The sequence below is a fragment of the Macrosteles quadrilineatus genome, unplaced genomic scaffold, assembly GCF_028750875.1.
Source record: "Macrosteles quadrilineatus isolate MER2022 unplaced genomic scaffold, UCM_ALF_1.0 Scaffold_20__1_contigs__length_2534061, whole genome shotgun sequence".
Classification (NCBI taxonomy): Eukaryota; Metazoa; Arthropoda; class Insecta; order Hemiptera; family Cicadellidae; genus Macrosteles; species Macrosteles quadrilineatus.
Window position 1 is genome coordinate 2,198,220 of NW_026542613.1, and position 16,754 is coordinate 2,214,973.

The following is a 16,754-nucleotide window of genomic DNA, read 5'->3' on the forward strand; positions in this document are numbered from 1 at the left end:
AACGCACAACATATAGCTCAAAACGTAGTCTTATAAGCGAGGTTTCCTTATTTGTAACCCACTTCTCTGTAGAGAACCCTTATTTCACATGTAGCTGCGAAATTATAGTATTTTTGTAATATACTCTAGTTAAATTAAATAAATAGGTATATAGGGCCTAAGCGAATGATTTACTAAATTAATTAATTTTATTTTTTCAAGCAATTAATATGCTATAGATATATTGCGAAGGCAATTTGTTGCGATTAAGGAAAAGCTAGTCTTTCAGACCACGTGACCGTACCCCCACCGCGTTTCCCGCAATAACATCAAACATCACGATTATCATGAATCTCGTTCACAGTCAGTTCACTAGTTCAGTCAGTTGTTTGGAGAGTTGTTCAGTTCAGTTGATCAGTTCTCTTTCTCCTCCAGCTGGTGTGATAGTTGATAGTGATATGATGATACTCAGTAGTTCAGTTGTTCAGTTCCAGTGCCGGTACAAGCCTAGCCTGCATACACTCACTCACTAGTCAGTCAGTCGCAGTGTCGCAGTCCTCAATAGTCAGTGTCAGTGTTTGAATCGTCAAGAACATCTCAACATGGGTTGCTCCACAATTGCTCGCTACATTTTAATTGTCATCAATCTCGTTTTGGCGGTAAGTGTTCAAAGATTTTTAATTTATGTATATTAGTTATCTAAAATGTGTTAATTGTAAGCCATTTCTTGTATTCCCGCTCTGTTTTAGCAGTTGAATTCATGATCATGCATGTTTTGATAAGGCAAGAAACATGTTTTGTCAATTCCAGTGAGCATGTAAAAGGTTGGTAAATTTTGTCTATCAAATTGTAATGTCTTATTATCTATAGGCAAGCATGTTTCTTTAAAACCTTTTTTCTCAGCTCTTTTGCATCGCAGGAAAATCTACGCATACTGTTAAAACCTATATAAAATAAGCACAAAAAATGTATTTTAAACTTTAAAAATTTAACATGGGCCATATGGGTTACTATGCTGGTGACGAAATAACAACAAAATATAAACAGAAAATCAAAACAAATTGAAGAAATCCCAATCACATGTTTTATTTACAGGGTTGGGTGAAATAAAGAAGTCTGTACGTGTACATTTAATATTTTTGGTAGAGCTTTCGACCACTGAACGACCTCTAGTTTTTATTAATAGTTAAAATTTGCCTTTAAAAATAATAATTGCCACTATTTAACCAGTTAACGCAACAATAAAAATTCATTTTTTGTCAGGGATTTGTATACGCTTGTTACGTTCGAGTGCACAAATTTGTTAAATTTAGTTTGCATATACAACCAAAATATGTATGTTCAGGGTAGCATTGTACTTCAAACATTATTTTAATTTTGATAGATATTGTCAAACACATTTATTCAAAGACGTCCCTTTTTAAATAACCAATAGTTATTAAAATTATTGTGTATTAAAAAAATTGTGCTTTAGGAACCCCACTTAATCTTATATTTAATCCCAGGGGACCTGTGCGCAAATTTTGCATTTTAATATGATTCCAAACTTATTTCCGAGGTGGATGAAACTACACTAATTTACTGTGAATGAAATTTGTTGCTGAATTCCATGATTTACCTACAGCAAATTATCGTCAATCAAAATTGCCTAGTAAAAATACATTTTCACCAACTTTTTGTTTCTCGTTTGTATTCTGACTGCTTTAACACATACTGTATGAAAACTGAACAATCGGTTTTACATTAAAAATCACATTGACAACTTTAAAAAAAAAGGTTGGTCAGCATCATTCAGATTTGAAAGTAAAAACAAATCATACTCTAAGTGGGCGAAGCCCTGAAGGAAATTAACATTTTAGTTACCATTCGTTACTCCGCTAGATCATAAGCTTAAACCAATCGTAAAAATCGGTTGAGTAGGACGACTAGGCAGGGGAGCAGAGAACCCCCTAACTGTATAAAGTATAGAAAGATAGTTATATTTTCCTTTAGGCGTGTAACCAAACATATTGGTAGATAAAGGTGAATCAGCCGGTCACATGCTTAAACAGAATTTGTGACCGATAATTTGAAGACTTGGCGTCTTGACAAATGATGCATGGTCAACATATTAGTGGAACATACGATGTCGTCGATAGATAAGATTATCAGCTGGTACACAAAACGGAGCACATCAATAAACAAGGTGTGTGTGTGTGTGCGTGTGTGTGTGTGTGCAAACCAATCTGGAATGTAAGCAAATATCTCCCACTAACGATAAACAAGTGATGTGATCATAGTGTGCTAGTTGTGACAACTACAATCATTTTGGTTTGGGTTCATTTTACAAATTACAGCGTCTCTTAATTTCGTCAATTACTACCTTTTCCCGTGTAAAATGTTGTCTTGATTTGGAACTTCTATGGTGATAAACCTACAGTAATGAAATGAAACATTAATTATTTAGAATGTCTTAGATTATTTAAAGGCTTTTATCCATAGTAGATCTTTGCATTGTAGATCTATAATTTTGTGTCTTAAACGATTTTATTGAATATAATCCATCCAACGCTTGTTACAAATCAATCCAATGTACGAAATGATTTTTTATGTTAAAGTAAATTCATAAACAATGATCTAGATTATAAATAAACGGTATCAGCATTCTGACACATACTTTCTCCCATAAGCTTGTCAACAACCATTAACATAAATTAGCCTTTATATAGGCCTATATGTATTCTTTTTGACAAAATCCATTGTGATTGTGTTAATTACTGAACGATGAATAAATTTTCTATTGTCTATTGTAACTACCAAGAAGTTATAATTTAGGCTAGTAGGCTATGTCAAGGTCATAAAACTTACAAAGGAATATTTTTTTGGGTTGAAACACTTAATTAGTAATTGATTGTCATGTATAATTTAAAAATTGTCTCTATGAATGACTATGACTATACATTTTTTATCCTTCCTATAGAGGCTGCAAAACTTTTATTTAAAATAAAACCCGGTTAGTTATGGGTGTAATTTTCATTTACAAACTCCATTACTTACAACAGAGCGTACATATTTAATTGACTTCATAATAAAATGCCAAAAACATAATACCTACACGATCCCTCTATTCACAGAACACAAACAAGTCAAATCCAGTTTATTATTTGAAATACATTTTATATACAACTTTAAATGCATTGGATCGTGGAGAATGTAAAAATATAAAACACCACATTATTATGTATACTAGTGGTCGTCCTGTGGTCGAAACTCGACCAAAAATAATTAATGTACAGACTTCTCTATTTTCTCCCCACACTGTAAATTAAGCATGTGATTGGAATTTCTTCAATTTGTTTTGATTTTCTGTTTACATTTTGTTGTTATTTCGTCACCATCATGGCAACCCATATGGTCCATGTTAATTTTTTGAAGTTTTAAAATAAATTTTTTGTGCTTATTTGTTAGCCTCTTTTAATTTTTAAATGCATTCTGCATATCTACAGGAAAATATCTTTCCAACAGTATGCGTAGATTTTCCCTGCGATGCACGCGAGCTGAGAAAAAAGGTTTTAAAGAAACATGCTTGCCTATTAATATATAGATAGATAGATAGATAGATAAAGAAAGATATAATAAACATGACTCATGCTGGACATCATTGGACATCTTCACATGATTAATTGGTATCAGACAATGTTAACGATAGAGAAGTTAAAGTTATACATGAATAATGAATTACAATCACACTTCATATGATTTACTCTGAGTCATAACCGATGATTGATATGACTAACTTGGCAATTCAGTACGATGTTTAAAGATAAAATAATACTAAAAGGTAATTGCTAGTCGTGGCACTTCAGAATGCCAGTCATTTTGTCAATTCAACTATACAGTATTGGCTGTTTCTGATCCTTTGAAATTATAAAAGTGCTAACTCTGTCGGCTGCTAACCAAATTAAATCTTAACCTCAATAAAAAGTAATTTGATTTACAAAATGTTTATTTAACCAAGACATACTGAATATATAAGAAAAAGTGATTAGATTTCCTTAACTTATTTCTTAAGCGTCAGCTTATCAAGTTGTACCCTTTAAAGCCAATTTAATTTATTTCATAGAGTATGGAATATTTTGTTGTTCCTCGAACGAATACCGAAGGGACGACCTCTTCATTTGTGGTTTGCATAGCCGCGGCCGGTGTGATGATAACAAAGAAGACGAGGTGAACAAAACTGTCGTCACGGCTAATCATCGAGGTGAAGGCCCTTCCAGGGGGGGGGGGGGTGGTGTTTTGGTTCATCTGTTTATCGAGGAAACAAAAGTACAATGTGAGAAATAATGTTTTAAGAATAATAATAGGTGTTAATTTTTATTTTGGTTTAAACATAGCTTCGTAAATATATAGGTACAGTACATTTTTTGACCCACGTTCACATCGTGTGCCGCTAGGCTATTGTCAATGCCTGGAGGTGTTTATATACATATTACTACAGGCTAGACCTATTGGGGTCACGGCATTATCAAATCCATAAAATAACATTGGCGGGATTTGAATCCGGAATCTCGGGGACTGAAGACCTTCACTCTACTTCTAAGACCAGCTTGCTTCTCAGATTTAACAAGCTTGTTGGGATAAAGAATTTTCATTTCATTTCAAGCATTTAAAAAGCTACGTATCATAATTTATTGCTATAATGTGTACTTGTACCTTAAAAATATACATAGGAACAAGGTTTAAACTTAAATTTTGCATATTTTACTGTTCATTATTTAGTTGGGCTGTTCAAGAAATTCACTTGCAAAAATATCCTCATAAGTCCAAGACAGACCCTGGTATCAGTGTACGATGTTCTGTGCATGAGTCATCCAGTCTCAACAGGTTCAAAATAGTGACGTCATCGCCTCGTAACATATGTTGCTTATCAGTGTGTGATCGGAGAACAAGCCCATCGTACGTGTCACTGATAACGTTGAATCTCGAAACTACTCGGAAAATTTCCAGTGATTCGCAAGTTGTTAGCTGTAAAGTCAATTTGTTTGACCACACCTTGCCCGCAAATAATAACCCTAAATAAATGATAATGCCAAATTAACTACCATTCAGTAGTATATTATCATATCATTGACTATATACCATAGTCAATGAAGGCTAAAATTGAACATAAACTGTATGGCGCATTCTAAAAAACATAAACATAAGTACTCTTGTTTTAGTATTTGTATCGGGCACCTACTGATTGGACATTAAAGCATTCAGGATTTCTTGTTTATTGTAAATTGCTGTTTTTACGTCAGAATCATCACACCGGAAGTTGTCTGTACCTGTCGCGCTGTTTGCCACTTCCGTTTTGTTCGCTATTGTCAGTATTGTCACGGTTGTAGCCTACAGCCTATCCTATATACCAGAGACCACAGAATTAGAAACCAATGACTACTGAACTACACCAAACCATAGATGATTATTAGTTTCGTCTATGACAAAACCCACAAGTTAGTCTTGTTGTAAAGTCCTATAATCTGATCAAAATATTATTGAACCGTGTGTGTTATGGACGGTTTTTTTCACGTTCATGGTGTCCAGCCAACCTGGAAACCGGTAATTGTACGTGAATTTTGATGACCGGGAAAAATCTGTGAATTGTGCGTGAATTTTGTAAAGAATCTGGAAATACAGTACCTATGTTTGAATAACCGCCGACAAATCCGCCTGAAATCGCAGATTTTTTCGTTTTGCGTTGTTGAAAATTTTGCGATCGCAGGAAACTATTGCGCATAACGGGAGTTACCACGATCGCAAGAAATATCACGGGCGCGATAATGGGAAATTATGCGTATCGCCGGAAATTATCACAAATTTCGCCGCGATTGCAATTTATGATCTCGGATTTGGGCGCGATCGCAAAAAATAGTCACAGGAGTCTTTTTCCATCGCAATATATTATCACAGTTATTGCCCAGATAGTGAGAAATAATCAAATGTGTTGACATGATCACCGGGAAGATTAACAGATTTTGCCGCAATCGCAAGTAATGATCAAGGACGTCTGCGATTGCGAGAAAACACCACGGGTGTTGCCAAGATCACGACAAATTATATTAGCACAGTTATTGCCGCCATCGTGGGAAATAACCAGATGTGTTGGCATGATCGCCGCAGAAGGAGAATATCACTGATGTCCAACTTTGATGTTGCAACGATCGCGGGAAATCGTAACGGATTCACGGATGCTGCGGTTATCGCCGAAAATCATCACGGATTTTGTCGCCATCAGCGGAATTCATCAAGGATGTTGCTGTGATCGCCTAAAATCATCACAAAATGTGTCCACTATTGCAGGAAATCATCATGGATGTTTTCGTGATTGCAGGAAACCGTAATGAATGTTGCCGAAACCGTGGGAAATCAACACAAATTTTGCCTTGAACGAAAAATAAGATAGAGATTTTATACTGTGATCGCAAGAAATGATAATATGGTATTCTCCAAAGGATTTTAAAATGTACCAGCAGGCGTAAATAAGCAAGTAAAAAAAAACAAATAATGTGTATTTGAGCTTTAAGTTTTGCCCTGGAAATTTTGAAAAAATCTGGAATTGTCCTTGAATTTTATTTTGTTGGAACACTGGTCACCCTACATTAAGGCTTTGCTAGTATTTTGCGAGATGTCTACGTTGTACGTTGATTGTTTTGTTTTACGCGTTGTAAGCCATCAAAATATGTCGGTGACAGTCAACGATTGAGATATGAATGCACGCACCTTACACAGAATATATTAACATAAATAATGTAGAATGAGAAATTATAACGTCATTGACCTAACAGCGTTTAAACTTGTAATCTTTTGGCAGTGTTTTAGTTTTAAGTATTTCAAATTGAAAATTAACTAGAAACTCATTTGCCTCTCTATCAACCAGGGCCGTGCTGGGACCCTCAAGAGGGCGCTGGACAAAGTGTCATGAGGGCGTCAACCAAAAACCGGGGGGTACGGGGGGTATGGAATACCCCCCGTGGGGCGGGGGGTCCGGGGGTCCTCCCCCAGAAAAAGTTTGAAATTTTAGGTCTAAAATTAGTAGTTTTTAACCTCTTTTATGCTATTTTGACAAGAAATTATATTTATATTTATAAACTATTTATTTAAAAAAATATTATTTCAGCCAGAAAATTACCATAATTTTTTCAGGGTTTAAAAATATTTAAAATGTTTAGTATTTAAAATATTTAAATATTAAAAAAAAAAAAACCGGTTTGCTTCTGTTGTGGCTCCGCGCAGACCAGACGACTCAAGACTAAAATAGATTCTACCTCTACTTGACTCCGGTCCTAGTTTTCCGTAGCCTACTGCCAACCGTTCAACGTCAAATTCGTTTTTATTCTGTCTCAGACATAGCATTCAGTTATGAAATACACTGATGTAAAACTTCTTCTATTAAAGTTTTTTTCTCAAGATTGTTATGTGAGGAAACCAAAACCATATTTTTTTATTTTTATTTATTTATTTATTTTTTGCCTTTAGAGCTAGGGCGTCAATTGGGTATTCCTTGGGAGGGCGCACCGGGCAATTGCCCGGTTGCCCTCCTGGCCAGCACGGCCCTGCTATCAACACTTCAACAGAATTTTCTCAAGGCTATAACAGGTAGTTTTTTTCATTTGTTTGAAATTACGATTTTTTTTTACAAAAACCTATAAATTTTCCAATTTTCTTCAGCTGCTGTCTTTGAAATAAGTATTTAAAAGTTTTCTCATGTAAGTTGACCCGTCTATCAGTATAACAGGTATACAAGTCATACAGGAAAAGGTATCCAAACCTTATTGTGGAATTTTTCGTTCCGGAAGAAACGATCCAATGTTTCCATGAAAAAATTCCTATAGCACAGATTAACTCAAATAATTAAAAGTTAGCTTTAAAAAATTATGAGTGTTAATAGGCTTTGGTGATAAACGTGATGAAAAATTTGAAAAAATTATAGAGTATGCAATACGGTTGTACGGTTGTAATGTGTACGGTTTGTATATTTTTAAAACTACTCGGCATGTTTATAAAGATAAAAACACTGAAGTATCCCATAAATACAATACAAGGTGGAAAAATCTTACTGTAAAAAGTCATCATCGTCTGAAACTTTCAAAAATGAAGCCTTCGTATATTGGCAATTTATTCATAAGAAGTTTGCCTGCCTTAATAAAAAAAGATCAAAACAAACCCAATTTTTTGAAAAAGCTAAAATCATTCTTAATTAATCTGGCTCCCTCTAGTATAGATGAGTTTATAAATCAAAAATGAATTAGCTGTCCATTCTAAAATAATTGTCAAATTTATGGTTAAGCCATTTAGATTAAGTTTTATAACTAATGTTGTATGCTTTGACACTATTCATGTATATAAAATGTATAAAGTGAATAAAGATAATTTGATTTGATTTGATTTGATTTGAATAACGAGACATTGAGTGTATTTCTCATACTTTCAAAATCTAAATTAGGTAGGCATTTAAAAATTAAAATCTGCAAAGAAAACTTTTGTTTACTTTTACTGCATATGTATTTGCTTATTAGTTTAAACATTACAAGAGCTCTTTAATATTATACTTATGGAAATGCAAATAGATTTGTACCTTTATATTTACAGGTAAAAATCTGTTCAATTGTTAAAAGTACGATACAGTTCCTTTCTCCTTCGATTTCATATAGGACATAGCATTGCTAGCTGATAACAAGTGACCTTAGTTGACTCATAAGTTTATCTCAGCAAACAGTCACGCATGACAAACCGGAACAGGTGTTACTAATCTGCTGTTGTTGCACAATACTGTCAACTAACTTACTGACTGCGAGTTATTAAATGTTATTTACCTTACAGATTATATAAATAAATCTTTATTGATGTTCAATGCATCGGACATGATAAACCAGGAAGTTTAAGACATTTTTATAAGGGTCTTGGTGAGAAACTTCCCTGTAAAATATCAGTTTTTCGGTAAACATTTTAATAAGGGCATTAACCTTAGTTGAAGGGTTGTATTAAATCATATCAAAACTATTAAAGATGCATTAGCTGTTAAATTTGATTTTGTTTATAAATCGTTTGTTAACTTTTTTCCTGAGCTAACATTTTGATTCTTACCACCAATTTGATATATTATTGCACCAAAGGTTACACATGCTACGCATGAAAAGTAACAGTAGCAGTACACTATTCTTATAATGTGGTATGATATTTACTTTGTTTAGTGTTCAAACGTTTTAATTCTGTATGAGAGTGTTCAATTTTTTTACATAACTGTTCAGTCTTATTATATTTTTAAATTATTAATTGTTGTTACATACCATACTCCGTTCACAAAATTTGGGCGGTAGGAGGGGAAATTCCCTCACTACTTCCTTGCTTAAGATACAAGTTGCTACTGATTTACGTTTTGGCAAACCAGGCAAACATCAGCTGTTAAGCTATTATTTTAAAGGTATGATGATCAAGTGGAGGGGATAGATTTCTTCCCCGAAAACCGCCTACATTTTCGGACAGAGTAGGTATAATGTTTCCTGAAACTATAATTAAGTGGAAAAAGAACCAACCAGTTTGGAAGGAGCCTTGTGTGTTCCAATTGGTAAAAAGTAGAGTATTTTTCCTTATGGACATTACCTATACATGGTAATGAATTCAATTTACATTTAGAACAAACACCTTATCATCCAGCATACACATTGGAAAAGGCAGTGAAGAACTAAACTCTTCTCTGCTTTCTCTCCTGTTGCGAAGCACAGGCAGAGCAACTAGTATTTTTAACTCTAGTAATTTGTTGTAGACAGATTATGGTAAAGGACAAATTTGTCCATCACCCAACTAATATGTACATATCCTATCTGGGACAAGTTGTGTGTTAACTGAGATATTCTGTGTTCCACAGCTGGCCGGCATAGGTGTCGTAGTGGTAGGAGTTTCGATGGCCTCAGGATCTTCCCTCCCCAACGAGCAAGTGAAAGACGACCTTTTACAAGGCAATCTGAGCATGGTTTCCATCATTTTCACTGTGGTCGGAGCTTGTGTTTTCATCTTTGCGTTCATGGGCTGCTGCGGCGCTCTTCAAGAAAACCACTGCATGATGTGCACGGTCAGTCGTAGAACAGCGTCAATACCTTTTACTATAGATAAAACTAGACATTTCTTCCCCAAGTCGATGTTGTCACCAGTAAAAAAAAAATTAAATTAAAGTAGTAGAATTGAGCTACCGATAGCTGATGTAATTCTTACTGATTTCTATTGAATACTTAACTTTTAACCAAGTTTTTCCAAAACAACTTATTGTAATCTATATTATCTTTTATGTCCATCATCTCAATAAGAAAAAATGAAGGAAGAAAAGATAATTTTAGACACTAGGATTCTGTGAGTGGCTAATTCAACTTTTCTGTTTAAATTAATAATTGGCGACAGCTGGCGAATTAGCTGGGATGTCTACTATTGTATGCAGTATTTCAAATGATATAAGTTCAAATGATCCGAAGTTCAAATGATACAACCCATTAAGTTAAATAAAGTTACGAACATAAAGTTAAACAATTGTGTTTTATCTGCTAATCTGCACCAGTTTATAATGTGTCTGCTCATTTTAGTACTCCTCTCTTGTTTCTTGACAAAATGCCACTCTTGCTAAACTCAATCATTGAACCAATGGACACGCTGGACATATTCAAAACCCTTCTTGTTTTTTTTTTTTTTTCAACTCTACTTGATTAGTTGTTGTGTACTAATTCTAATTATGTTATTCAGTACACTGTGTTGTTGTTGACGATGTTGGTACTACAAATTGCCGGCCTAGTGTTGGCTTACAAATACAAGAGCGAGACAAAGGAATTGGCTACCAATCTCTTGGAGGCAAGCTATGAAAAATATGCAACTGACAACAGCACACGTAGCGGAGTCGACTTTATACAACAAGAGGTATTATGGTAGTTTGTAACCAAAATAGACCTATGTCCTTACACTCATCTGTTAACCACGACGCTTTGGGAAATTGTTTTTGTACATGACTGAAATGGTTTGTGTTCTCTGTTTCCAATCTTAAAATCCCATTGGTTTCTACCCCTCCACTTCAATTTCCTATGTTATAAGCCAAATATATAGGAATACTCTATGGTGATACCTTTGAATAAAGTGCCCGTTCAAAATATTATGTTCACATTGAATACAGATTATATTTTGTAGCAGGTTCAAAAAATGATTTTTTTTTTACTTTTTAAGCTCACTTGCTTTGGGTTGGAGTTTAAAAAAGTTCATAGTTCAGTGCCCTTTTTTATAGCACTCGGGTAAAAAAGTGTCTAGAATATGTATACAAATTTATTTCAGATTACAATTACGTTGTACAGTAGAACCTTGATAACAAGACTTTCACAGGGATCATAACAAAAGACTTCTTATCATGGTTAACTTCTTATCGAGGTTTGTAATAACATGTGATTAGGGGTAAAATAATTTCAAGGGGATTTTAAAATGACCCTTGTTATCGAGGGTGACTTGTTATCGAGGTTCTACTGTACATTGCATTTATTTTGTTCAGATAAACTAAAAATTTAACCAAAAATTTGTTATCATATTTTGTAATATTTAGGTTTACCTTATGGTTGCCAGGTTCTTAAACAGATAGCAAGGTCTACTCTTTAAAGACCCGGCAACCATAAGGTAAACCTATTAATGAGAAATTTTTCTAGGCCGGGGATACTACACAGGTGAAACAAAATAATAAATAAGGGGAATAAATGAAGGTACAAAATATCAGAATCTTTGCCCCTTTCCTATACAAGGATGATTCAGGGGGAATCCTTGGGGGAATCCGTGGCAATCTCGGGCAAATTGGGGGGATGGGCCTGTCCCCCTCATATCAGGGTGGCCTGGTTTTAAGCTTTACATTTTACCAGGTAGAATGGGAGCACATCCACCCCTCTCCCCTAAATTAAATCCTGAGGCCACCGCAGCAAGGGCTCCTGTAAATTAAGCATCAAACTCCTGTCATGGCCAAGTGAACTGGTTTAAATCTGGGACTAACACCGTATTACATAATTTCCTATTATTAAGCCCCCTCTAAGTAAGAATCACGTTCTGAGATTATGTTTCTGTAAAATGGGGACCAACCCTCACTGAAATCTGTTGCATAGGGAGTTTGCAGAAATCCGTACACAATTTGATCAATGAAAGCCGTCAAATTGGCGTCAGCTGTGCTCATCAGTTTCCAGTTTCTATCAATGCAGTGATCAAAGTTGAGGAATCTTTACTTGCTGATTGGCGTGTTTTAAACTACCGTATCAGAGTTTACAGTTGTACTGGTTAGGGTCAAAAAGACACCTCGGTCGGTTTGGCATTATATCTTGTTCAGTGCACTATGCGCATTCAAAATTCCCGTAACTTTTGTTGATGCATGGAACAAGACGAATGGCCTACACGTGCAAAATATTTGTGTACACCTCCACGCACAATTTACGTGCCACACTTTACTTCATTCATGTACGCCAATTGGCAATGGACTTCAATATCGGTTGATGCCTAGATACTAAATAAATCAAAGCGTACAAAATTCATACTAGGTGTGAGCGACTTCTCTCTTGTCATTTCCAACTACTATTAAAACACTAATCATCACAGTGGGAACCAATTAAACCAGTAGAAGACGGTTTAGGATGCGTTCACAAAGAAAGCTGGTTACAAGTAACTTACTTTCAGCACTTGTTCCAAGCGCTTGAGAATGCTGTTGTGTGTTCACAACAAACGCTTGCATTTCAAGCTCAGTGTAGTCTCAGCTCTGGTTGAGACCGTCGATGTATAATAACTCTACGTTGAGACAATATCTTCCGCGAGTGATGAAGAGTTATTTTTTATTGAAATGTAGAATTAAAAGGATGTAGAATTGGGAAGGTGTTCACGCAATTAACCGCGGAAGTTAATCACGTTTAATTACATCCTCAAGAAAATTGAAAGTGTTTTAGTGAAGTTTTGGGGGGATTGGCAAAAGCAACCTATCCATGCACCAGAACGAATTTTGGACCAATAATAAAACCTACAAAATACTTGAAGGGAGTTTTAAACACCCTATGTAGTTGATTAATTATGATGCAAATAATATTGTGAGATATATTCAAATGTTTTAATTTTCTAGGTAAATAAAGTAAAAGTATACAAGTTTCATCTATAAAAAATCCAACACACCACTTTATTAATATTGAATTAAATGTGTTTGTCTATCATATTACATAATACAGTACATATATGTTATATTTGTCCTATTGGTTACGTTATTGAACATTCTAGGGAAATATTCATATTTTTTTTTGGAAATTGGAAGCTCTAAACTTCTAAACTCTACTTGAGCTATCAACTCATCGACATCCATACTGCACTGATAGTAGTTTGTAACTGACTGGTTCGGTCAACAAGCGCCGGAAAACAAGTACGAAACGTTCTTGCGTGCTCGTCAGAGCTTGTAACAAGCGCTTGCTAGCCGGCACAAGCTTTGTCTGTGCACACACACGCTTGATACTATGTTGACTTTTCTCACGCCGGTTCGAGCTTGTAAGCGCTTGCCAACAAGTGCTTGTAACCAGCTTTCTTTGTGAACGCACCCTTAGAGAACACACTAACACAGTGATTGTCTAAGAATTGAACTCTCTCAGCCCCAATAGGAGCGCGATGAAGGCCGTAATATACTGACACCTCTCTTATTTTGTGAGCCAAACTCAAATTTATTTCAAATGTTTTCTGTTGTAGGAATAAGTGTCTCTTCAGTGTATCCATTATCAGAAACCAATAGATTTATAACTTAGCAGATATTTTTTGTGGTGTGACCAGAGTTGGCCTTGGGTGGTGCAGGGCTCAGTGCAACGCTCAGAGCTCTTTACAATAAAAAAAGTAGTATCCCATCAATACTAAATCTCATTATTTATTACTTCCCTCTTTTTGATTGTTCATAATTGATGTAAAATTCACAGACCTTATACAGTTTTTTTGCATCTTGCTTCAAGAGCGGAATTCCCTGAGGTGTGGGGGCCCTTCGCGGCCGCACCTTTACCATGTGCCTAAGGCCGACTCTGAAGTTACATTGTATACATATTTGTAGTGGCAGGAAATAAATTAAACATGGTACAAGTAACTTAATTTTGAAATCTGTTCCAGTTCAAGTGCTGCGGTTCTGTTAACACAAGTACACCTTGGAACGTTTTGAACATGACCATGCCAGATTCTTGCTATCCCAACAAGAACAGTACCTTGGTCCCGTTCAAAACAGACTGCATCACAACTTTAAGTGAAAAAGTGAAGGAAAAGTTCTCAGCAATCCAAAAATGGGCTATCATCTTAGCTGTAGTCCAGGTTAATACCTTACACACCACTAAATAATGAGTCTTTGTAAAAACCTATTTTAATATCAAACATGCAAAATTATCTCCTACAAGGGAGAAATTTTCTTCTTTTGGTGGAAGAATCATTATATTTTTTAAGACTTTAAATTTTAGAGATATAAAAAATGATTTTGGAATGGTTTGAAAGTTATGCTGCATGACTGAGTGATTGGTGGCTGACATGATATTAATTGACAACTTTTAATACTTTTAATTAAAATGGATACCATACACAGGTATAGGTATTTTTTTAAGCCAAGTATGAATGGAGATGAGTGTGTGATCTTGTAGTCTTATCACTGACTAAGACAGACATGTTCATTAGACGATTGTTAATTAATAGTCTAATTAACAGCCAATGGCAACTAAGGGACCTACGGTTTATAGTGGAATCCAAACCAATTTTTTTCCCTTGTAATTTACGAATTGGTCTAATCATCAGAATTACTGTGGCAGTTGTAGTACTGTACTCGCTAGTGCGGATGTTAATCCACACCATAGGGAGTATCGCATGCACAGATTATCCACAGATTGTCACCGTTGTAGTGCTTGAGGGCGAGGATGGCGAGACTTTGCCCTAAACATCAGAGACTATACTTCGATCACAATATTTAGGAGGTTTGAGGGGAAGTTCCCTCACCACTTTTTGAATTTATGTTGCTTAATCAGCTGTTGAGCTATTATTTTAAAAGCGAGGGTCAAGTGGAGGGGATAGATTTCTTCCCCTAAAACCGCCTATTGTGAACGAAGTAGGGCTAGACATCACATAAGTGTACCTTCGGATATTATCCTTTTAAACTTAATTTTCTCTGTGGCGAACTCACAAACTTATAAGTGACAGAGGTCAACTTATTTTTTATATACTGTAAATGTTTTTCATTTTTATAAACTTACTAGCTGTACCCGCGGGCTTTGCCCCGTTTAACTTCACAAGTGAGCTCGTTCGCATGGCTCAATCACGTCCTGGTTGAAGTTCGTTCGCTACGCTCACTCACCTTTTGGTTGCAAATTGGCTGTAGTCATAAATTAAAAAAAAATAATAGTGCTGCACCCTGTTGGTAATCCTTGTAACTTTAATGCTATTGAACATCATAGAACAGAACCAACTTGTTTAATTGAAACAGCTGTTAAGAAATTCCTTTTAAATATGAAAGATCATAAGGTTAACATGGAAAACTCCAGAGCCACTGGGGCGGAGCCCGAAAGCCCAATCAGAATAAAAACTAGTTAGTTTTCCTATTTAATGCCCAAAGAATCGGTGTACCGAATTTCAGCATCCTAGGTAAAATGGGAAGTGGGAGAATTAGTGATGAGTGAGTGAGTGAGTCAGTCAGTGAGGGCTTTGCCTTTTATATATTAAAGCCCCGTTCACATGGGGCGAGTTTACAAGCTACACACCGGCTTTTTTACACGCAGCTAGTAAAATAGCTCAGTGTGAATGAAGTACGGTACTCGCTGAAAAACTGCTGAAAAGCTCTGGAAAAAGTTGACGCTGCCACTACATTACACGCCAACTCGCCAGCTTTTGAGCGAGTAGGCGTGTAAAGTAGCCCAGTGTGAACACAGTTGCTTGTGCTTGTGCGCATGTTATTCAAAGATGTCGGAGGATTTAGTTCAAGCTAGCTACTGAGCGAGTGGAAAAAGCTTCGTTTGAACGACTACAAGCGCACTCGCCGACGTCTTTCTACACGTCGGCGAGTTGGCGAGTGGACAATCTCCGTGGGAACGAATACAAGCACACTTGCCAACTTGCCGGCTTCTTACATGCTGGCGAGTAGCTTGTAAACTCGCACCGTTTGATCGAGGCTTTAGATTTTTGTTAAAAATACAGATGTCTACATAATCTTTATATTTCAGGCGATAGGCGTTTTGTTTGCCCTGAAAGTGGCCTCCTCAATAAAAAGGATGCAACTACGTGGCTACTCATAACCTTCATCTCCTCTACCAGCAAAGCACGGAGAAAACATTTTATTCTGTATTAAGTTTCTTATCTGTGATTGATTTTTATACCTACAAATGAAAAGTAATTTAAAACTACTCGTCATGTTAAAGTTTTCTTTTTAATTTCGGAAACACTTGACTGACTTTTATGTATTGTTCAAAAAGTGATTAATAAACTATTTTACTTATAATGTCTCCATTATCTATGAAGTTGGCTGTTTGTGTAAGACTGCTATGTGTAAGAGTGGAAGAGTTTTAATTTACTTTTACCACTTACAACTTTCACCCTGTTAACAGTTAAATGGTATCCAGGATCTGTATTTATAAGTACAGGACAGGACTTGGGAATGAGTGGAAATGTCATTCACATTCTGTTCTTTGTCCTGAAACACTATGTATATTAGTTAGGACCCAGTGGCGTAACTACGGGAGGGGGATTAGGGGGATAGAACCCTCCCCCCCCAAAAAGCT

At 35.7% G+C, this 16,754-nt stretch overlaps 1 protein-coding gene across 1 annotated transcript; it reads left to right on the forward strand.

The window, feature by feature from the left end:
- The first annotated feature begins 507 nt into the window (after positions 1–507).
- LOC129005372 (CD63 antigen-like) lies at positions 508–16,474 on the forward strand. Its single transcript, XM_054434238.1, has 5 exons — positions 508–638; positions 9,866–10,069; positions 10,729–10,899; positions 14,119–14,313; positions 16,200–16,474. The coding sequence occupies exons 1-5, from the start codon at positions 582–584 to the stop codon at positions 16,269–16,271; spliced, it is 699 nt and encodes a 232-aa protein (XP_054290213.1). The 5' UTR covers positions 508–581; the 3' UTR covers positions 16,272–16,474.
- Positions 16,475–16,754: the final 280 nt, after the last annotated feature.

Excerpts from the sequence above, each read along its gene's own strand:
- LOC129005372 (XM_054434238.1), top strand. The coding sequence starts at position 582 with ATGGGTTGCTCCACAATTGCTCGCTACATTTTAATTGTCATCAATCTC. Across the intron at positions 10,070-10,728 it reads ACCACTGCATGATGTGCACG|TACACTGTGTTGTTGTTGAC; the intron begins GTCAGTCGTAGA and ends TATGTTATTCAG. Across the intron at positions 10,900-14,118 it reads TCGACTTTATACAACAAGAG|TTCAAGTGCTGCGGTTCTGT; the intron begins GTATTATGGTAG and ends AATCTGTTCCAG.